General features: G+C 46.1%; 1 protein-coding gene across 1 annotated transcript in view; it reads right to left on the bottom strand.

Moving 5' to 3' along the window:
• Positions 1–24,484, bottom strand: part of MMS22L (MMS22 like, DNA repair protein) — a 1,233,593-nt gene that overhangs the window by 339,748 nt on the left and 869,361 nt on the right. The window contains exon 16 of the mRNA XM_069606412.1: positions 19,178–19,317. Within this exon, the coding sequence (XP_069462513.1) occupies positions 19,178–19,317 (140 nt within the window). The remainder of the gene's footprint in view (positions 1–19,177; positions 19,318–24,484) is intronic.

The following is a 24,484-nucleotide window of genomic DNA, read 5'->3' as shown; positions in this document are numbered from 1 at the left end:
ATATGTACATATCTGCCCCCTGTGTCCTGTGCAACGGATAACAGCTTAAAAGGCAATCGCTTGTGTATTAGGATCAGAACTCCCCGGGCCCCCATGGAAAAGCCCGAGTGCAATGCTATGCGGTAATTTGTTCGCTTGAAGAGGTTGCAGTTTGTGCCCGCTAAGTGGGTTTCCGTTAGGAAAGCTGCGTCTGGCGCATGTCGATTTAGTTGTTGTAAATCAAGGCGCCTCTTAATGCTACTGCCCAGCCCGTTCACATTCCAGGTCATAATCTTAATGGACTTTGTGTTATTCCTATTGTTGGATTCCATCATATCAGATAGGCATTGGGTGTGACGGGTTGTGCTGTGTGTGTCCTGTGGTAGTAAACCTTGTCTCTCTGGTGGGAGCCAGATCCCGACCTAAAGTGTGCTGTAACTTCTGTGACCGAGTGGAGCCACGGGCCATTTTAAAACAAAGAACTAAACAAACAACTTCTGATGCAACTTCAAACTCCCCTACCCCCTCCCCCTCCCCATACTCCCCAACATGAAGTATCTGTCACCCGAACATCGTCCGAGCTCGCCAACGGTTTGCTCAGACAACAATTAACAACCCCTACAACTGTTCCCAAGTAACTAGGGGGGTGCGTGCATTCGAAACGGCTGCTATATGTTTCCTCATCCGTGTCAAATACCTTGCTGCATTGTTTCCATTGGATGCCGATCCCCCGTCGTGGGGCCCGCCACTTGGGTGATCGCTGCTGCCTTGTCTCCCGTCTCAGCCCTCCCCCTCAAGTGGTGGCATAATGTCATCATGGTTCGGTGGATGGTCCAGGGGGGGGGGGGGGGCGGGGGCTTCTCTGGCCAGAGGATTTCCAGGGTGCGCAGATCTGTTTCTTCGATTCGGTCTCCAGTCGCCATCTATGTGTAGTTCTGCCCACCTCCATGCCTCTTTAGGGTCAGTGAAGTGGACCGTCATCCCTTTATGGAAAATGTTCAGTTGGGCTGGAAAGATTAGGCCATATTTGACAGAGAGCGCAGCTGTTTTTTGATTTGCTCAAATGATTGCCTCGCCTTTTGCACTTCTCTTGAATAGTCTGGAAATAAAGCAATTCTGGAGCCATTGTGGGTTATCGAGCCCCTCGTGCGTGCCATTTGCAGCAGTGCGTCCCGGTCCCTGTAATTTAGGAACCTTGCCACCACTGTGCGTGGCGGGGACCCAGGCGGGGGACGTCCAATGGGCACTCGGTGAGCTCGTTCTATCGAGAAAAATTTGGAGAAACTCTTTTTATCGAACAGATCGATGAGCCATTGCTCCAGGGACAGTTCCATGCAGTCACCTTCGGCCTTCTCAGGCAAGCCTAGAATGCGTACATTGTTCCGTCTCGATCTGCCCTCTCCTTCGTCTACTCTTGCTTCCAGTACCTTCAGACGGGCCGTGGTTCTATGCAGTTGCTGCTCCAGGTTCCTCAGTCCGTCCTCCGTCCCAGATATGCGCTGCTCAGCCGCACCGGTGCAGGATGTCAACTTTTGAAGGTTGTTACGTTGTAGCGAGACATCCACGCTTATTCCATCGATTTTCTGTTCCATGGAGGCACGGGAATCGGCGATCGCCCCCATAATGTCCTTCAGAGAGATTGCTCCTCTTGACTCCTCCATTGTTTCGCTGCAGTCTTGCTCCACCAGCGCATTCGCTGCGGCAGTGGTGAATTGGTCAATTTTGCTTCGAGTTTTTCTGGGTTTTTCTTTTCCCATGTTAGAGGTCTTTACACGGAAGTCTCTGCGTAACATGTGCTGCCAATGTGTCCGGCGTCTGATAAACACCTTCACCTTTCGATTTGGGCGGCTGTGTGCTTGGGGCCAGTTAGGGCATGGCACGGGGATAAATCTTGGTTTGAGGCGCCTCCAGCCCTTCCTTGTGCAGGCTCCTCACTTACTCTCATGCGGTGGCGCAGCCGTGTGCCGCGTGCAGGGCGTTCGAGGGAGTTTCGTCCGTGATCGCTGACCCTTCAACCGGGACTGTCCTCGTATGCGTCCTCTTCAGGCGTGACACTTTCTCTCCCCTGGATCGTCTGGCGGATGAGCGGGAAGCGCGCCACTCCTCAGCAGGACGGATGTCGGGACGGAGGCGAGGCGGCCCTCCTCTCCCAGACAACCCCCGCACAGCCCCGCTCCGCGCTTCGCTGTACGTTACTGTCCACCTGCACCCGCCCCACGCCGGGGGACATCTCAGGCCTGCTCCCGCACCTCTCGTCCCTTTTAGCTGGCGTCCGTTCACAATCTTGTATCTTTACTGCGTAGGCAGGTTTACATCGGCACATAGCACAGCGCCATCTTGGAAACGCTTCCTCAGGACACTTCGGGGAGATCTCTGTCCTTCGGTCGCCTCGCTGTCGCACTTTTCGCTACGGTTTCCTCCTGAAAATTCGCAGCAGCGGTCCCCCTCGCCGAGTGTCTGATTAATAATTGTCATTCGACACGGATGGCAGGTGATTTAAGCAGGATGTATATAGCGGGCCCGGGAGCTAGAAGGCTCACGTCCGCATCGTTCCGTAGCTGGCCACGCCCCCCCCAATTGAACACCATTGTTGCATCACTTGTTGCAACTTGTCACATTTGAATGAGGTCAAAGGTCAAACCAAATGTTTGTGTTCAAGTCTCCAAGGTCCACATGCAGATGTGTTGCTGGGGTTACTCACCATTACTATGGGCGCCAGACATTCTGATGATTCTGTAGGTCCAATCGCATTGCCCTTCCAAAACCTCTTTTAGGTCATTCTTCAATTCTCCCCCCCCCCCCACTCGAATGGATACAATGACAAGTTTTTGGTTCACGGCTGTGTATTAAGATGGGTTCTTGACTCGAGACACAGAGACCATGATGGGGTGAGTATCTTCTTTACTCAAGTTTCTGGTAGACAAGACTACAGCTATCGGGTAAGTATATTAGGTAGGAGACATATAGCATCATAAAATGCTGCCATCTCCTTGAAACCACAATGCCCTGGTCACTGCTTCTCTTGCGTACGAAAACACATTAATTTCCACTAAAGCCAACTCCCTATTTGTGTATCGCCAACGCAGGATCCAATACCAAAGAGCTATTCTCCATCTTAAGAGAGCTCAAGACTCCCATCCTCATTCCTATTATACCAACTACCCAGGCTGACAAAACCTGGTGCACCACCATACAAGACCAATTGCAGATAATTGACATGCTTTTGAGAACTATTGCAAAAATAGCTAGCCTTACTGCGAAAGCACCCACACAAACCCTACCTAACCATCCCAATGTGGCACATTCCTCCAGCCCTGCCCCCATTCAAGTTCAACCAAGTCATGCAAGAGCAGGTGCTTGCCACCGTTCTCTCACTTAAACTGTCAAATTGTAAAGGTGATTCCTGCCCACATAGTGAAGCTCTGCCCTCCCTCCCTGTCTCCCATCATTACCGACTTTGCTAACGCATCCTTCTCTACCAATGATGTCCTCTCTAACATCAAATCAGCAAGGATCACCCCTCTCCTCAAAATAACTTACCTTGACCCCACCATTCCCACCAACTACTGCCTCATTACCACAGTCCCCTTCCTGCTAAAAATACTAGACCGAGTAGCCTACACTCAACTTCAACTATTTCTTGAGCAAAATCATCTCCTCCAAATGAGGCAATCAGGCTTCCGCCATACACCTAGCACGGAAACCGCACTCTGACCTAAAAATCCAAATGGATAACATCCGGAACTCTGGCAACCTAGGAATCCTCCCCCTCCTAGACCTTTCTGCTGCTTTCGACTTAGTCGACTAGAACACCCACTGTCAACACCGCAGCCTGCATTTCCACTTTACTCTGGAAGCAACAGCCTGGATACGATCTTTCTTCAGCGAACGTACCACCAGTCTTCATTGGCAAAGCTGCCGCCCATCCCCGCCCCACAAGGGACACGCCTCTCACTCAGACTCTGCAATACATACACTAAGCCCCTGTTCAACCTCCTCAACTCTTTGGGTGTCATCTACACCAACTTTGCAGATAACACCCAAATACTCTTCCCGATCACAGGTAACTATACCAAGGACACCATCAAAATCACAAGGTATACTGTGCTATTCAAAATTGGATGGCCACACAAATTGTATCTAAATGACAAAAAGAACGGAGCTCCTCATTGTAGGCGCCCAATTCCTGCAAAAACAAAAAACTTGATTCCTCCATCGCCTCCCACTGCATTGATGGTACCTCTATCCCGGTCCTTAAACGAGATAAAGCCCTGGCGGCCCACCTTGCAGCTGAACTGACTTTGACCAGGCATATTAATGCACTCTTATCCGCTACGGCATACACATCCCGGCTCATATCTGAGCAGACAATTATTGGCGCCTAGCAACTGCCTCACGGTCCCACATGCACTGATCCTCCCCAAATTGGATTACTGTAACATACTTTTCATGGGCACTTCAGCCACTAATTTGGCCAAGCTTCAGATATTGCAAAATAAAGCCCTGCGAGCCGCCCTTGGTCTTCAGTGATCAGACCACATCTCTGCTATAAGACGCGAGGTACACTGGCTGCTGATCAAAGCACAGATTTACTTTAAAACCCTAACTCTTGCCCACAAGTGCATCTGCCACTTACCTCAATGACAGTCTATCCCTGAAACGTCTGGCACGCTTGCTAAGATCTAGCTCTATTACCTCCTTGGTCATCCATCACTAGAAAGGCTGGAGACGCAAGCTTTGAGGTTACCGCAACAACTCTCTGGAACACGCTCCCAGCCAACATCAGAAATGAACAATTGTACAGGGCTTTTAAAAAAGCTGGTAAAACCTAGCTCTTTGATTAAGTATGATTAATGAGCTGCACTGAATTTACTGGTTGTTTCTTTCCTTGTCTTACTGTAACAAACACTGATACCCCAGGGTTTGGGTGTTCTATAAATGTCATAAATAATTCCACCAGCACCCTCTCAGTCAAGCAGCTCCCTTTTAACTGACACTCAGGGAACACTGAAACACAAACACATTCCAGAGGCAGGCATTCCACAAGCATTCCAAAGCACACAAGCTCACAGCACCGGCGCAGGAGAGAAAGCAAGACAACACTGCTCTTCTCTTCAACCCTGTCCTGTGCATAATCAGTCCAATGTGGTCATTAAATACTTCCATGTTCTCCTCCAGACATTTACAATCACAGGTCCAATGCTGAGAAACAGTGAAAATTGGGTGTGCTTCACCTGGAGTTTTAATTTGAGAGCCTCTTGATCATCCCAACCTATCACCACTGAGCCGCTCTGCTATGTACATCCTGCACTTGGTAGCTCGGTCTTGGAATTTTAAGGTGACCAACTTATAACCCAGAAAGTGAATGAGGTTCTTTCTGAAAGGAGTAGGCTTGATCGTAGTCTTTTGCAGGTCACCTGCCTTTCCACCAAACTTGGACTTAAACATCTCTGCATCAGTTATAGGTTCCAGTGAGCACGAGTCAAGAAACATTTTAATGGTTTTTCCATCTATTTAAAGATCGCCCGAGGCACTTTCTTCTGGTTGGGTCTGATGGTTAACAGATAGTCGAAATTGTCTAATTCCAGTCCAGACTATTGCACACGTTCCCGTTTGTTTCTTTATGCAGGGTGACATGCTGACCAGAAAGAGTCATGGCATGGGAGCGGGCTATTATTCCACTTTGTTTGTATGGCACCTGAGCACCAGATGGAACTTGCCCCTGGGATGAAGCAGGACGCCTTCATTTTAAATCAAATGCCTAGGAAGCATGCAAGCGCAAGACTCTGCCGAACTCTGCCACTACGAAAGGCAGATAAGTAGGAGCACATTTTTCTCTCCTACAGTGTGCCATGGTTATCTGTTTCTATTTCTATTCTCTACTGTGCAGATGGACAGGGGGATTTATTCATATTTTTTATCCTGTACCCAGACCAGCTGCAAATGTCATGTTCTTTCCTTTCCTCCCCTTTATTATGCAGCACAGAGTGTTGTTGTCCACCCCCCAAGGAGGAAAAACATCAGCTGTTTATCTGCCTAGGAGAGTCTTGCCGGTGACTGCCTAAGGTTTCAGACCCTTGCCAGCTAAGCTACCTCCCCTGAAGCTCCCTCAATTTGGCATGCAAATTGCTTTACAATTTCCTCACAAGACCTCATCATAGTACTGGTCACTCATGGTCACTCATGGGATGACCCTCTTATGGTCATTGCATGTACAGGATGGTCCAGGTGCTCCCTGACAGAGGACTGTTGAGAATCAGCAACTGGATGGAATTATCATTCAGGTAAGACCACATTTTTATAATGAAGCCCTTTTAAATGTTTTTCCATACAGGAAACTTTGGAAAGTAACACTGCATTTCTTTATATATAGTAAACCACAATGACATTTCATATTCCCACCAATCAAAATGTGCACTCGCCACTTGGTAGGGATTGGTAGCGGATCGGGTACCCCTCGCGCTCACTCACGTAGGTTGGGGGTGAGCAGCACGCATTCCCTGGATACTATAGCAGGGCTTACTTTTCTTTCAGGCGGCCAGATAACCCTCTTGATGGTTGCTTTCCGAATACAGTCCAAAAAGCAACGTTATAACGCGCACATCATGATGTTAGTGGGTCAATTTTTCTGTTTTTCGTTGCATCTATGTATATGAAACACGGAGAGGATTCGTTCTGCGTCTCGCAACAGTCACAGTATGCCGTTTCTGTGGCCCATGCTATGGACCCGAGCATGCTGTTTTTTCTAGTTTCTAAAATCAAGTAAGGTATTTAGCAAGAATTATTCTCTGGAGTTCAACCACCAGGAGCATCCTGAATTACAGTGAGTATTGAATGTTTGTTTAAATATATTCTTGTTCATTTGCTTTCAAATCATTATTAATTGTGTTAATTATCTCACCAATTGCAGCTTCTGCCCCAATCGGGTTTGTACCCAAGGGGGTGTGTCGAGTAGCACTCCCACCGAGGGAATTGCTCACACAGCCAAACAAAAAGGTCTGTGGGCCAGAATCCTCCAGACAGGAGAAGCACAGCATCCAGGATTTCCGAAAGGAATCATCCTCTCCAAGCTGAGCTTTGACACCACTAGCCATTGGCTAGTGATAATTGACTCTTGGCGACTAAGGAATGATGTGCTGTATGTGTAGAATTGAGGTGACTAGTAACTTTGTATGCCCGGCTAGTAAGTTGTAACTTGAAATGTTGCCCTCCCCGCCCATAGATTTGTTTGCGTTTGCAACCCTGTTATAAATCACCACTCTGTGTTACTAAAGTACATCTCACAAAGTGCCACCAGTGAGAGGCACCAAGAGCAATTATCCCTTGAGGAAAGGCAAACATCCACATTAGATTGACATCCACCACAGAGGGGTGGAGAGGGACCTACACCAGTCTTTCAGACATGGAAGTGGTATTGTCGGCCTGTATCCTGGCTGGCTTTCTTGGAAAGGATCACCCGAGTAAGCCTTAAGGTCCAGAAAGATTGCTCTCAATTCAATGAAACCTATGTGGTAGCAATAATATCACTATCCCCAAAGAGCATTTATATACAATCTTTCATAATTTGCATCCCACCCAAAACTTGTAAGAGTCTGTGATGAATGAGATTTGAGGAAAATGGAAGTGGGGAAAAGACTGGACAAGGTTCAAGCTTGAAGGAGTTAGTTGCTCTTGTCCCTGGATTATTCCAATTTAAACTAAAACAGCCACAAATGTAGAAGCAGTCCCTTACAAAGAAACCCGGATGCTAAAGAGCCCAAAATGCTAAGAGGCCTAGAAGCCATGGGTACCACTAAAATAGCATCAGAGGGTTGCATATGTTTTTTCACAATGCTCTGAGGAGAAAAAACCTTGTGCAAGAGTGAAGCTCAGGATGGAACTCAATTATTTTGTGGTCAGTAAGAACGACTTTGGATATTTATAGAAAAGCCCAGATGGGTATTGAGGACTACCTTGCAGTTGGAAGAAACACGCTCTTCAAAAGTTGGATCGCACTAAACAAGGATGCAAATATAGGTACGCAGTGTAGCCTCACTATGTCGTGACTGGGGAAGGGATCTGTGTTAAGACCCTGGAGATGCAAACATAAATACATGCATACATACAAATACATAGGGATAATCCTTCCATGGTGTATGCTGTTCATAGGGCTTAAGAGGTTTTCCCTGGACTTCAAGATGGTGGCCGGAGGAAGCAGACACGTGTGAGCGTCTCTCCTGCCTGGCCGCAACAACAAAGAATACACAATAAAGAGCAGGATCAGCTTTACAGAAATCCCTCCGGGAACCGAAAGCAGAGGCTGTGGATCACACCATAGCCTGAGAGGTGAACTGGGCAACCAACATCACAGAGGGCAGAGGGATCACACGGAATACATAAAAGAGAGGGGGGAGGCCCGTCCGGCTTCACACTCCAGAGGAAGAGAGAGAGAGAGAGAGAGAGAGAGAGAGAGAGAGAGAGAGAGAGAGAGAGAGAGAGAGAGAGAGAGAGAGAGAGAGAGAGAGAGATATATGGGAAAGAAAGATAGAAGGGGGAAGAGAGAAAGGGGAGAGAGAGAAGGAGGAGGAGGGAGAGAAAGGGGGAGAGAGAGAGAAGGGGGGAGAGAAAGAAGGGGAAGAGAGGGAGAAGGGGAGAGACAAGAGAGAAGGGGGAGAGAGAGAGAAGAGGGGAGAGAGAGAGAGAGAGAGAGAGAAGGGGGAGAGAGAGAGAGAGAGAGAAGGGGGAGAGAGCATGAGAGCAAAGGGGGAGAGAGAGAAGGGGGAGAGAGAGCGAGAGAAGGGGGAAGAGAGCGAGAGAAGGAACAAGTTACTTATCTATAACTGTTGTTCTCCAGCATGGGTCTGGCATGGATTCACATGCGAACCCTTCCTCCAACCCCTCTGCGGCTCTTCTCTTGGTCCTACTGCCACTTTACGTGCTACCAAATCTGAAGATGGCCGATTATCATCGACGCAGACGTGCAGTGCTTTGCCTTTTGTTGGGCCCCCATCGCCGGAGCGCCCTCAAAGGTCTTAGAAGACCGCTCGGACTACTTCTTCTCACCTGTTGCTGGGTTCTTTGCCTCCAGCCAGTCAGCAAGTCGTTTACGATGGTCCTTCATGGTCCGGACGGACATGTTCTTGCAGAACGCAGAGTCCTCCTCCACGTGCGATTTGTCAGCGTGAAGGCAGTAGAGGTACCGGGAGTACTCATCCTCCTTCAAGACTTTCTGCAGTCCACATCCTGGGCAGTTCCTAAACAGCTTGGATCCAGTAGGCGTTGCGTCTCCTTTGTCCTGGGCCATGTCCACACGGGGTAGGCCTGAAAGATTTTCCGGAATCCTCCAAGAAGAGAAACTCGCTCAAAAATTCGCCCTTGAGGGGTGTAGAAAAATTCCGAAACGGGTCCCTGTTTATCGGAAGAAGAATCGGTGGAGCTTGAGGCTCGAATTGACCGAAAAATAAGAGAAAACTCTTAGAAAAAGGCAAAACGCAGTAAAAGCTCGAGAGCTATATAGCACGAGGACTCCCAACACTTGAACGTGTGGTAAAAATCTGAAGATGGCTGCCAGAGGAGGGGCTTAGGTAGAGGTCAGTTATTGGCTGGGGGCAGTATGACCCAGAGACCAGTGATTGGTTATTAGTAGAAAGACAGTTCAGAAACGAAACAAACTGATTTTTTCTTTACCGAGGATTCCCAGCTGGACGACTGGGAATATTCACAAGCATGTAAATCCATGCCAGACCCCATGCTGGAGAGAGGGAGAGCACCGATCCCCGCCTGAGAGAGGAGACGGAGAACACAACCTGAAAAGGGGACAGTGGATCACGGGAGCATGCGCAGAGAACGTGGGGGTGAAGTGCCCGACAGTAGCCGGTGCGGATCGGAGGCGAGCCGGGCCATAAGGAGAGCTGCGACATCAGGCTCGGTGGACGGCAGGGCGAAGTGAGAGAGAGAGAGAGAGAGAGAGAGAGAGAGAGAGAGAGAGAGAGAGAGAGAGAGAGAGAGAGAGAGAGACACAGAGACCGAGACACAGAGACCGAGACACAGAGACCGAGACACAGAGACCGAGACACAGAGACCGAGACACAGAGACCGAGACACAGAGACCGAGACACAGAGACCGAGACACAGAGACCGAGAAAAAAACACTGATCCCAGCCTGTGAGAGGAGACAGAGAACACAACAACCTGGAAAGGAGACAGCGGATCACGGGAGCATGCGCAGAGAACGTGGGGATGAAGTGCCCGACACAGAAGGAGCACAGCAGCCGGTGTGGATCGGAGGCGAGGCGGGCCATAAGGAGAGCTGCGACATCAGGCTCGGAGGACGGCGGGAGGAAGAACCGTGAAGGGGATCATCGCGCCAAGCCCCCTGACAACAGGAGAGTAAGGCCCCCATGCCCCCCCAGAGTTGCAACAGAGCAGAACTGCAAAGGAAACAGCACATCCAGAGACGGATCCCAACTGACAAGCAGAGGAGCAGCAGTCCCCACGAGACCCCGGAGAGAGGAGCGGAGGCAGCAGCAGGATATATGAAGACCAACACAACGGGCCTCCAGCTAGCAGGAGAAGGCAAAACAAAAGAAAAATTAAGGTACAGCGCCCAAGCAGCAACCCACATTAAGAGTAAGACATACAACTCTCCCCCACCCACAGGAGGAGCCAAGGAACTGATATACCATAATGAATTCAACACTACCAGGGGAGGAGAGAAGTGAAACCAGTGGTCACACAAAAAAAGCGGGGGCGACTGGCCAGCAAAAGGGGAAAAAACAAGGGGAGATTCATAAGCCTCCAGATGAAATCCCAAAGAGAAGACTAAGAGCACGTGGGGAGAAGCTTCAGAGGGGGTCACTGACATCCACTCCGGTCTACCCTCGTGAGGAACCTGACCTCCAGAGGTCGACCTGGCAGCAAAGAATATAAGACTTGGGGCATACTCAGAGACAACGGCTCGGAGGGGCCGTTACACCCCCCACAGGAAATCTTTGACAACTCCATACCACTAAGGGAGACTGACAACGGAAGATAGGGCGCCTCCCCAAATACAAACTCCTCAACATTGTTCGTCCGATGTTAGCGGATACCATCAAGGCACCCCGGGCAACAACCCACACATTAAAGAGCGTCCAGGGCAGCCCAGTGGGGACCAGGCCCATAGCAACCCAAGGAGCAAGAGGAGGCGATCACAAGAGAGGGAATAAAGGGAGAGACCGCAAACAACTCCGCCAGAGTAGGAATCACACCCCCCCGGCAGCTGACAATACAAGTAAGCCTCCCAGAGGAAGAAAAGGTCTCCCCTCACCACACCAAGCCCAAGGCGACTCCAAGAACCCATAGACTTCAGGAGAGAAACACGCCTGGTGAACCCCATGTCCAAACCAGGGGGGAAAGGGAATCAACTTTCATCGCTGAACCAAGCAAATAAAACAGTACCCCAACCTACTCCAACTGTGGAGCACGGCACACCCACCCAAACAAAGGGCAAAGGACAGGGAGAGGACCACACAACCAGGAGACAGTAGTCGGTACTCCCAATGGCGGCAACAAAGGAGGACATGCAAATGTGGTTCAAAGAACTACAGGAACAATTCATGACCACAGTACATAGCCAGTTTGAAACACTAAAAGACGAGATGAAACAGGCGGTGCAAGAATGAAGGGTCGACGTGTCCAAACTAGAGGAACGAACAGACAACTTGGAGAAAATTGTGCAAAACGTGGAGGAAGAGGCGCAGCAATCAGGAGAAACACAAGAACATCTGGTCTGCCTCACGCATAACCTGGAACTACAGTGCGAGGACCGACAAAAAAAAAAAAAAAAAAAAAGATCTGTCCCACAGATCCAACATATGTATCAAGAATATAGTGGCATCCGTAGAAGATGAAGATCTCAAAGAGGCGGTGCAGCAAGTGTTTAAGGACATTCTGTCCAGCAGCGACGAAAAAAGTATCCAGATTGCCAGAATACACTGCCTAGGACCACGAAGAACCGGGGAACCAGGCGCGCGCCCCATAGATGTCCTGGTGGCTCTCACCTCATACCCCCAAAAGTAACAAATCTTGCGCAGAGCAAGATCAATTGGCCAGATCAGTATGAACTGGATGGAAATTCAGCTATTCCAGGATTTAGCACAATCAACGCTACAAAAGCGGCGGGAGATGGGCCCGGTGATAAAAGAAGTGGTGGCAAAACAAATCCGATACAAGTGGACCTTCCCGTTCGTCCTGCTGTTCGCTTGGGACGGTAGACAGCACAGAGTGACCACCTTTGAAGAAGGCCTACAAGTGCTAAATTCACGTCAAGAGGAAAGGGGGCAGGAAAAACAATATAATGGGGACAGAGCAAAAAGGAAACCGTGGAAATGGAAAACTATTAATCACAGAAAGAAATACAATGGAAGTACAAAGTGAAGAGGGCAGACAGGTTGGTGGCATCAACGTCCAACCTGGAAGCAGGTCCCGGAGGGAACCAATTACAGCACATGCCCCTGTAAGGGGAACAGGTAACGTGATCCTCATTCAGGTTGCGGCCCCAGAAGGGACTAATCCCGCATATCATCACCTGAAGTCCAAGTGGGGTTCAGGATTCCCCACACAGTCATCCCGGAGGTTTCTGAGGGATGGGTGCGATGGGCAGAACGCTCTAGCAATCTTAGAAACCTGGTCCCCTCCTTGGGCAGTTCAACAATTTGGGGGGTGGAGGGGTTGAGAGGGGAAGGGTGGGAAGAGGAATGGGAGGGGGATGGCAGGGGAGGAGGGTGTGGGGACAAAGCCGGCAACAGGGAAAGGAGAAAGGACAGCATGAACTGAACAAAGATGAGAGGGATAAAAACATGAACTGAACAAAGATGAGAGGGATAAAAACACAATATTAGGGGCATGAACACCGTGATAAAAAAAAAGAAAATAGAAAATCAACTACACAGGGGGAAGTTCGATATCCTAATGCTTCAGGAAACACTTATCAGGGCTAAGGACAAGGGGAAAATCCACCTCAGGGGCTACAATCACATACTCCAAGCAAATGCGGAAGAGAAAAGGGTGTGGGTGATATTAGAATTCCACAAAAACCTGACAGTACACATACTCGATTCCTTAGCGGATAACCCAGGGAGGTACATATTTGCTAATGTGACCTTGGAAGGCCACACAATAACACTTGCATCAATATACGCCCCGAATACGGGTCAAGACGGCTTCCTCAGAGACACTCTAGATAAACTGGAAAGATTTGAAACGGGAGAACTGATACCGGGGGGGCGATTTAAACTTAGCATGGCAACCCAAATTAGACAGGAGTGGGACCAGAGCACAAGAACACGGGGCTCCATCAAAGACCCTCTGCCGTTAACTGGAAACACTGGCACTAGCCGATGTTTGGCGGGAGAAAATGGGCCAAAAAAGTGGGTTCACACACTTCTCGCATGCACATCAGACGATGTCTAGGATTGACTACATTTGGGTGTCTTTGGGTCTCATAGGAAATATCCAAGGGATAGAACTGGGCACATTAGCACTATCATATCATGCCCCATTGTGGGTGGAAAACTCCTTTGCGAGGAAGAAGGCGGGGCTCTGGCGGTGGAAACTTCCAGCAGATATCTTACATGACCCTGTACTGGGAAATACAGTAAAAGAGAACATCATAGAGTACTTAACCTTCAACAATCCCACAAACACATCACAGGAAACAGTATGGGAAGCATTTGAATCGGTTGTGGGGGGTCAGACGATCACCCTCAAAGCGTCGAGAGAAACAGAGATCTATTTGAACAGGAGCTAGAGGGGAAACCTAAGGATATTCAGACAGAGATCACACGTAACCCCACAAACACCCTGAAGAGGGCAATGAGACATGTCCAGGGCCTACTGGAAACACTTCACACGAAACAGGCAGAAAAATCTTTTAAACCTCAAACATTGGTACTATACAAAGGCAAACAAAGAGGATACATTCTTGGCTAGACAATTCAGAGCCAAACAACAAAAAAAAAAATCAAAGATAAATAGGGCACAGAATAGACACGAACAGAAGACATTGGGGGGGGGGGGGGGGGAGTCTTTAAATATTTCTACCAGGTACTCTACACATCGGACAACCCCTCGGGGAAAGAGCAAGACTTGCATCTGAACACAATAACAATCTAACTACAACACTTAGAATAAGACTTAACAGTAGAAGAGGTAAAGAAGGCCATACTGGAACTGCCCTCGAACAAAGCCCTGGGCCCAGACGGCTTCACGTCAATTAATAGATCAGGACCAATCAGGCTTTATTCCAGAAAGACGTAAGCATGACAACACTAGAAGGATAATACAACTCACAGACAAAATAGGGTTGACCCAGACCTCGGCCATACTACTCTCACTAGTCGCGGAAAAGGCGGTAGAATGGTCACTTCTGTTCCGCGCCATGAAGAAAATGGGATTCGGGGACCAATATATCGAAATGACACAAGCCAACTACAACACGCCAGGTATACGAGTAGTAATAAATGGATATGTTTCCGACATTCTGAGGATAAGCAGAGGAACTAAAAAAGGTTGCCCTTTGTCCCCACTTCTGTATGCAATATTCTTGGAGCCCTTCTTGATCAGAATACTGGTCATGGAGAGAATCAAAAGCAAAGAAATCGTGGGGAAACCCCATAAAGTAATGGCATACGCGGACGACATGCTGCTGGCATTGTTAGACCCGCTACAGTCGTTGACAGCAGTGATGCAGGAACTGGAAAAGTTTGGGACAATTTCAGGATTTAAACTAATAGACAGAAGCCAGAGCTACTAATCTTAGCCAGGGATTGTGAAGAGATAAAAAGTATATCGACCGCCTTAAACCTAAAGATAGCGGTCAAGAGGATAAAGCACCTGGGAATCACCCTCATGGACCGGGTGGAACAGTTGTTTGGGGAGAACTTTCCGCAACTACTGGGGAGAATAAAGCGGGATACAGGGAGATGGAACTCGCCGACGATCTCATGGTGTGGTCGGAATACATCAATAAAAATAAATACAATCCCCAAAGCATTGTATTACTTTCAGGCGCTACTGATCGAAATCCCCAAATCGTTCTTTAAATCATTGACCAGAACGATTATGGCATTTGTATGGAAAAAGACCCCCCGCCCCCAGAGTGGCAAGATCGGTATTGACCGCACCAAACTACAAAGGGGGACTATCCCTTGCGCACTTCTGCAAATACTAGGACGCGGCCCAGCTGTGGGTATTAAAAGAATGGGTCCTGACTGAAACGCACAAAATCTGGGCAAGCTAGGACAGGGCGGTAGCGGGGACTCCACTGTCAGACCTCTTACGGAGAGAGAAGAAGCATAGACACCCAGACCTGCTAATCAGTTAAGTGATGAGGGCTACACTAGACGTATGGGACAAAAGGTGATCTAACAGAGGTACCAGCACCCTTTAAACCCATGTTTGGAAATCCGGACTTCCCACTGAGAGTAGAGAAGGGGGCATACAAAAAGTGTGATATGGCTAGGTGTAGAAAAATCGGGGATAGGTATCAGGATAAAGAAATTAGGTTGTTTAAGGATTGCAAAGCCCAGCTGCGTCTGACAGGGAAAGATAGATACAAATATGAACAATTAAGACACTGGCTCTCGACCCCACTCATTAGGCAGACGGCGACCACAGATCTAACGCCTTTTGAGCAATACATAACGATCCACACAGGGACACAGAAGCTTGCCTCAGCTATGTACAAGTTCTTCGACACACAAGAAGAGGAGATCCAATGGAATTATATGAAAAAGTGGGAAATTCGCTTGGGGAAACAATCAAGAGAACACAATGGGAATACACCTGGAGGGCGATTCCAAAACGGACGCGGGCAATCCAAACGAGAGAAATGTGGGTAAAGATCATGATCCAGTGGCACTACACACCAGAGAGGCTACACACAATGCATCCACAAACATCAAACCTGTGTTGGAGAGGCTGTAATCGGGTGGGAACCTGGAAACAAATCTGGTGGGATTACCCAGGTATCCAAAGTTTCTGGTCAGAGGTGATCTCAGATACAGGGGATGTTCAAGGACATGGGCCAAACGGAGGACAGAGTATGGCTATGTGGAATGTGGGACCGCCCAAATCCAGGGTCATCCTGAAGCAGAAAAAATAGCTTCATGGGCCTTTTAATAGCAGCATGGCTAGCATAGCACGAAAATTGAAGCAACAATCCCCACCGTCAACCTACGAATGGCTGCAGAAGGTATGGTCATATGTCACTATGGAATGGTTAACCTATAAGATCCAGGGCACCCAAGAACAATTCTGGAAAGAATGGGGAGCAGTGTTATCTTTCTTACAAGTGACTAAATGGCACAATGTTGCCCACACAGGATCAGAATCTTGGACCTATTCAACACATGACTCAAAACTGTAAACTGAAAGAACTCATGCCGGCTAGGGGGGTGGGGGGGGAAGAGGGGATGGTGGGAGGGAAGGCAAAGTTGGGAAAAGTTGTGTAAGATGATTAGGAAAACCAATAAAATATGTTTAAAAAAAAAATAATAAATAAAAGAGGCGGCTTTGCCTGTACAGTGCTAAAACAAGATTCCTCGCTTAAAACAGGAGGTCCATCAGTTTGTCTTGAACATCCTGGTTTAGGCATGAAGACTTTAATCAAGCCTGCATTCTCACAAAGCCCACACTTATCATGCAAGACGCCAGATCTAGGAGGTCCGCAGAAAGGAGGATTTTTCATTCAAAGACTCCTTTCATAGATCAAGCATGAATTTGTACTCTTCTTAGTAGTGCTGAAAAAGAAAATGTAGTACAACAATTGGATGTGTAAAAACAAAGACTTTTGCAGTCATGAGTACTTTGGACTACTTTAACAGGTCCTCACCAAACTGGTGAATTTTCTTGCGGTGGCTCTCAAGTGATTTACACTTGTTTGGAATTTCTGAAATGAGGGAGACTTGTCCTTAAGGGAGACAGCCATCACTGCTTACACTATAAGACTGAGCAAGGGAGCAAAGATGGTCACAGGAAATGGGTTCTCTTTCAGAGCCCTACATTTATTATCCAGCTTGGCACATAAAAGAAGCTCATGGACCTTTTTACACAACTCCTGATGCGCCATTGACTGGCCCCATTGGTACAGGCCTTCATTATTGGAGGAGTCATCAAAGGTTTTATGGAAAGGACTTGAAGCACTTCTCCCAAAATGGGTAGTTGCTTTTTGCTGGGGTGTAGATCTATATCCATCAAGTCATTGCCATTGGTACTGGTGTCCATGTTTGTGAGTCCACCAGATGTGGGAGGGGCATCATAGTCCAACATTAAAGGAAATGCATGGAATGCCTGAGAGACTGACCAGAGAGCCACTTCAGAAACCTTTGCCAGAAATGTTAAAGCAAATGGCATCCAAGAGTATCTTATGCTGAAAGCCATTTTGGTATGGCGATAGAGGAGGTTGCACTGGTGGAAAAGGAAAGTGTACTGGTTCTGTGAATTTTTTGTGGACAGTGTGGGAACCCAGAGAAAGAGTCCCTTCTTCATTGACCTCTTTGGATTGCGCGATATGGAAAACGTGGTCCAGAAGAGCATCACCTTAGGAGTGACACCCATTATGGGACTGTAAAGACTAGTGACTACAGAGTAAAGCTTGATTTGTTCACTAGTGCAACCTGCCCAAGTCAGCTGCGATATGAAAGGAATGGTCCTACAGCACATATCCTGAAAGGGAAGTTCAACCCAATGCTACATTGATCTAAAGGACTGGCAGAGCACAGAAAAGGGGACTTTCTGAAAGGACTTTACCTGGTTTGCATTGAAGACCCTTCCAGTGAACTGAACAGAATCGATCCAGTCGGAAGAGGACGGTTGGCTGAGCCAGGCAGAAAGACGGATGAGTGAACTAGGGCTTTTTTCCCCTGCTAGGAATTAATTGACTTGAGCTCTCTGCATAATCTTGTAAATGAAACACCTCAATGCAGGAAGTGAAGGTGCCCTGGGCAACAGGTCTTAGTGACATTGAAGACTGTACCAGATCTCTAAGGCCCAGTACCTACCTCCCATCTTATTTGCCTAAGAATAAAGTCATGCACTGGCATTGGAAAAATAGCTCTTCTGGACTGTATGAGCGAGAGGCTATTCTCGAGCACCTGTATGTGACTGTTGCATAAAGAGCGCAAGCATCCACCTGGTCCGCTGCTACAAAATCATTGTGGCTTACAACACTTGGCAAGAACCCAAAGGGTTACGGTAAAAGCAGTCTATACAAAAAAGACTGAAAAATGTGTCACTGGGACAGATTAAGAGCAAGCAAAGCAATGTCCTAACCTCAATACTTCATTAAAAAAAGAAAACTGCCCACAGTTAATGACCCACAGGGCACGTGGATATGACTGCATACGTGTATTTTCGTGTATGAGCTGCATAAAGCAGTTTTGTGAAACAGTTCTTCTCAACCACTAACTACCAGGTTGCCACATGTTGGGAATGTGAAGACAGCGGACACAAGGGTATTTGTATTCTAGAGTCGTATTCTGCAAAGCTAGCCTGGTATTTCTTTTTTTGCTGGTCGCCACCATATTTCTTGTACGTGTCTTTAATATTTCAAAATCAGAACCCCGAGTCAATGTAAGAATATATGACAAACATAATATAATGAATTGACTGTGTTATATGTTATTAACGTAAGATCATGTTAATGGAAGACCTGTGCTGCTAAGAATGGAATGCACATTGAAACAAATTTGTGTACAGAAAACGTATAGGTGCAGCTGTAGGGAACTCTGGTGTTTGCAGTTTTACAACGTTGTTGTTCATGTTTCTAAAATTTAAGGAGAGGCGAGTGTCAGTTTGAACATTTGACAGATGTGTGGTGTGAATGGCCCAAAATGCACAAACTGCACTATAAGTGAATTTGCACTAAATGTGCAAATGCATATTTTATGCTATATTTAGGTACGTCAGACATTTGGCCAGTATTGTCCACTGAACGAAATATACTTTCTGCGCATGGAAAGGGTTGCATGCACAGAGGTCATGCTCCTGTTATGTAAACATTTATAAATCTCACAATTTTCCACCTTTTGTAATGGCTCAAATGGCAAATGTGCATGAACCTTTATTGCCCTTTTCAACAAATGGCATGTCTTTTCATATTTTATTCATCCAAAGGTCCTTTTTAAAAATAAAAAAAATAAATAAAGAAAATAAAAAATCAGGCAACTCCAGAGCTTACCTGTTCCGACTGAATCCGTCCATGCTGACGTGACAGTTGTTTGATCGGCATAGATTTGCAAAACGCTTCTAGACCAAGCACGCACAGAAAGGGCCTGAGCCGATGTGTTCCCTGTGCCACAAAGTGCTTCAGACAAATAACTGCAGAGAACATCAGTGACAAGAGAGAGATGTAAAACATTAACCTTAATTCTAGGATTTTCATTGTAGAGTTAATGCAAAAAACAAAAAAAACAAAAAACACAGATCACTTTTACCACACTCTTGAACCAATTAAGTGCTAGATTAATGAAACAAATGTGAAACGCAATTGCAGGGCTAATCTACAAGATTTCCTCTAACACAGACTGCCCACTCCGACATCCTGAGAGTAAAGACCAGTAGGAGTGCCGGTCAAAGAAGCAAAAGAAAAGAAACAGACCTAACACAAGGCGGGAAAAGTTGATCAAATGACAATGGAGCTGGGCCGTTAGTGCAGCAGTTGCAGCCATTGGGTGAAGGCAGGTGGCCACGGCCACTATTAAGAACATCCCTCCCTGTGAACACGAGCAGGCCCGTCTCGGCCTTTCTTACCCTAGATCTTTCAGTGTGCAGAGGTGGAGGGGTGTGCAAGGACTGACCCGGGATGGAACAAAGGAGGAGGAGCCAGGTGCCTTTAAATGCATGCCTCTTGCAAAGATAGCGTCTTCATTTTTAGTGTGGGCTAATAGGTGGCACTTTAGCGCATTTATAAACCAAATCTATTGCATTAGAGTAGAGATAGCGAGGAATGGCATATGGGGGGGGGCACAAGGTTTGAAGGTGTTGTTTGTCTATTTGCCCACGCATTAACTGTCCATAGGCAGTAGACGAAGGCCACAGGCTAAGGGTGCATTCCTTGGGGTGCTTTCCCTCCCTATATGCCTGGTGCCCTAGCTAGGCAAGACGCAATGCTCTAACCAACGGCTACAACCAGGTAAGGGACGCCTTACTATTTAATCTTGCTGCTGTTGTATGTTGCCATACTTGCATTTCACTTCTTAGAGTGTTCCTAGTTTAGGTTTACTCGCCATTGTTGTATTTTGCGACACTCACATTTTGCTTCCACGGGAGATGCAAATTTGGGGTTTGTTGCATTGAATCTTGTGTGAGCGGTCAGAAACGTGAGGCAGACAACTTGTTAAAGGTTTTTCACAATAAGCCATTTCATTACCTAAGGGTGTGATAAACGCCTTGCTTTTCCTAAACTAACGTGGGTTTTCCTGCCTATGAAATTAAGACTAAAGGAAAACACTAATGCATAAGGATATTGATCCCTCACACTTATACACACAACAAAAGCATTGCAGGTATTCACATGGCTGCTCAAATTCAAAAAAATAATAATTAGAATGTAATATTCTTGTAACCAGGGTGGGATCCCCCACCCCCAGAATCAAAGCAGAGTTTTGAAATAAAAGTTCTGATGAAGAATGTCCACTACAATAAACAAGTTGAACTTCAAAAGGTAACATACAAATGTTTCTCCCAATATCCAAGTTCTGTTTCCAACACAAAGTTACTTTACTTTTGGAGGGGTTCACTTGGCGTCGTAATTGTCTTAGAATCAAAGTTCAACACTCTTCAACATAAAGCTGTGTCTTCACCCTTCCAGTGAATATTTCAATATGGCTTTTTCTTCTCTTGAAAAAGAGAACTACTATACTCTACTTCTTTATAAATAACAATGTTTTCGTCAGGATGGCTTCACCACGTTTCATCAGACATCACAGTGGCCTTGACACTTTCTTTCCATTACAACCTTTTACCACAGTATAGTAATTCAATTTCTTCTTCTCGGTTCACTCACCTGCCAGGACTTCCACCAACAATCACTTGTAAGTGGTTTCAACCCAGCACTCCACCTAAGTCAATGCCTAGCATGGGATGCCCAATGGAAACCCTTATTTATATATTTTTTATGTCTAAAGTTCTGGATGATGTACCCTTATATCACACCCCTCTCTTCGAATCCCCCCCGGTCTCACTGACCCAAGAAGAAGGTTTGTTTTGCAAATTAAAATATTTGATGAATTGAACAATATATATATCACACTATTATGAATATGAACAATATCTAAATATCTCTAATCAATTAGGAGTAGGAATAGGAAGAATAATGTAGCAGACAATAAAACGTTGTGTTGGTTCAATGAAATGCAATGATATGAAATTAATGCAACACAAAAATGAAACTTGATATGAATTCAAAGACAATGTAATCACTCTTTCCACCTGTTACTCAATCCCCCCCTAATATGCAATATGAAGAGATGGAATGAGGGCACACAGGTTTCAGGAATAACAATCAACAATTGCAGTTTCAATCCCGATTCCCCCAGCAAGCTTGGAGAGAACAAGAATGATTTTAAAACAGGTCAAATGCTTTTAAATGTGGTTTGAAATGAATGTGAAAAATGCTAAAATGACTAATTCGCTAAATTGATTCAGAGCTAGTGAGAGTTGTTTTGGATTGGTTCAGGTAGACACTAGCAATGATTGTTGAATGATTGACAGATAGGAAATTAAATTCAGAGGTTGAATACAAGAAATAGCTGTTTTTACATGTGGTGAAATTGAGCCAAATGCAAAATCGCAGCAAACTTTCAGCACACGAAAAACGCGATTACAGAAACACTATAAGGAGTTGGAATGCGGTTCTTGGTTTGTTTGAAAGCTGAGGATGTTAGCTTCAAAATGACATTTAAATTTTGTTCCTAACATGTACGGTTTAAATGTTAGAGGTTTTAGTAAAGGTAGATGTTTCTCAAAAAGGGTCAAGATTGTACAAATGGGATTGCTCTTTTGAAGATTTACCAACAAGAATGGGCTTATACTAAGGGGCTATAAAGATGCAAGATACCCAACAGCCAGCCACCAGAGCAGCGGCGCCTCTACTCCGGCTTTTGTCCGCCAGGACACTCGACTTTCTTCAGAAAAATATCAGCGCACAGGTGATTATCACTACAATTGTCACAGGATTATGTGGATTGAAGAAGGATTTCAGGATGGACAAAAGAGATTCTATAATGCAGTTCTGGATTTGTTGGAATAGGTTGGATTGGATTACTTAATACTAAGAGGTTGGTTATGGACAGTTCTACGCTAAATACTCACAACTATGGTTTGGAAGGGGCCCGCCAAAGATCTGGTCAAAGGTTTGGCTGGAATTTGCTCGCCACCGGACAGGTCTCAGGCGCTTGGTTCTGCTCTCAGCAAGGCACTCTGGTCTGCACGGCCTCTTGGACTGGATCTGACTGGTTGGGTTCTGGGTTACAGCTCTTCTGGACTGATCTGGATCTCCGGGTTCTAGCAAGGGTTCTTAACCAGAAGCAGCCAAAACAGCACAGCCAGGCTGTTGAACTGGTTAGGCCCCATGGAAGTTTAGGGGTTAAAATCAGGTTGCAAGATTTTAAAGGCCTGCTGAAAAGGGTTCATCTTTTTGGGTTGGGCCTCTGCTTCAGGGTTCTGGATCTGGAGTCTGGATATGGGTTCTTCCTGCAGAGTACTTCGCCGGTAGATCAGTGATGAGTGAATGTGTGTGTTTCTGGGTCCTCAACATTCCCTATTTATCCATCTTCCAAAGGGGTGGGGAGGCCGATTGTACTATACCCAACCCTCTAAGAATCTGATAGGTCAGAGAATTCCCTCTCCCCTGATTTGAGAAGGGAACAATGTGTCATGTGTCAGAGTGACACTGTTTATGGTCCAGAGAAAAAAACCTTCCCTTTGTTTCTACCCAGACAATCTATTTTTCCTAAAAATCATATTTCCAATATCCCCAACTTGTTAATAATACATATTTACATTACAGATGAACTAAGGTACGTTTCTGTCAAAGCCTTATCTTCCTACGAGCTTTGGTTCACAAATGACAGTTTTTCCCGCTTTTGGGCGGTTACTCAGTGTCAGTTCTGTACCAATTTTTACACATACATGCACATACCATCTGGGCAATAGCTAGAATATGAACATTTCCGTGGTTCAGTCTCTGAATATCGCACAGATTCCAGATTAGTTTTAAACTGTGAGCAAACTTTTCATTTTAATAACCTATAAATTCCATATTTTTATCATTTCAGTACAATTTGCTATAAGTATTTTTCAAAAAGATATTTCCTGTGCTTTCTGAATACACAAAACGGTTTGTCTCCGCCTCCAAGGTCTTGGCTGGGCCAGAGAGTCACATGGACTTGTCTTCCTGGGCAGTTGGTTTCAGTTCACACCCTAATTAGCATTTTCTTTCAGTTCAAGCAGCCCATTTTCTCTTTACCAGAGCAGTAGAGCAAGTCTCCTCTTCTCATTAGCATCCAAATGAAATATCCTCTCCTTTTGGTGGGAAGGAAAAGGGTGGTGTGTGCTCAGTGGGGAAAACCTCTTTGAAGTTTTAGCTGAATCAGGTTACCTTATAGTCAATTGTGACATTGTTCCTTGTGAAAAATTACAGTTACAAAATTTAAAATAAGCAAACATATCTCCAATTCCAGTCTTTTTCAACATGAAGATCAATAGTGGCACCCTATATTGCATTTGATGGAAGTCCCTTCTGTCCCCACACGTAGATTTTGAGACACAAGTTTAACATGACAGGTTTAGAGATCGACAGCTTCTGACAGAGGCGAGTAGCAGTATTGTGCCTATTTTCAACATATTTTTCCAAGCAAGCATCTTTAAATGTGGATTTTCTTCTGATAAATGTACTTCTGCTGACATTATATTTATGTGGATTCTTGAAGTAGAATGATGTTTAGCATCCAACAAGGAGGTTGGGTCTTTTGTGTGGTTTGTGAACCATGATTTTTGCAAATTTGACAACCAAGAAAAACGGATTTCCAAACAGCTCTGTGTTTCTTTTGCAATCAGCATTGCTTTTTCAAGTAGTTTCAGGCTACTCTTTGGGTAGAGCATGAAAGAGGAGTATCGGGGTGCACAGACAGGTTAAGTAAAAAGTCTGAAAGTAGTAGGATTTATAAATAAGAAATGTATCAACAAAGGGTAGTGTTCAGAATTACAATCAGTCTTATGGTGCAATCGGGCTGTTGTCACAAGGCCACTTGGGACAGAAGAAAGCAAAAGAATCCAAAGCTGTGTATTGCTACACAGCAAGCCCAGATGCACTCAAATAGGGAAAAAGATATCCCTCTATTTCTATTAAAATTCATTAAACGTTTGGTGCTAAAAGAGGCGTAAATTTTACGATGTGTTAACAACGTGTGAACTACTCTTATTTGCAACAGAAAGGGTCATTTAGAGCATTTGGCAGTATTATTCAGGATAAAATATACAGTCA

The sequence above is a fragment of the Ambystoma mexicanum genome, chromosome 4p (genome assembly GCF_040938575.1).
Source record: "Ambystoma mexicanum isolate Mex_15411 chromosome 4p, UKY_AmexF1_1, whole genome shotgun sequence".
NCBI classification, from domain to species: Eukaryota; Metazoa; Chordata; class Amphibia; order Caudata; family Ambystomatidae; genus Ambystoma; species Ambystoma mexicanum.
Note: the sequence above shows the minus strand (reverse complement) of the source record. Positions and strands in the feature narration are given on the sequence as shown.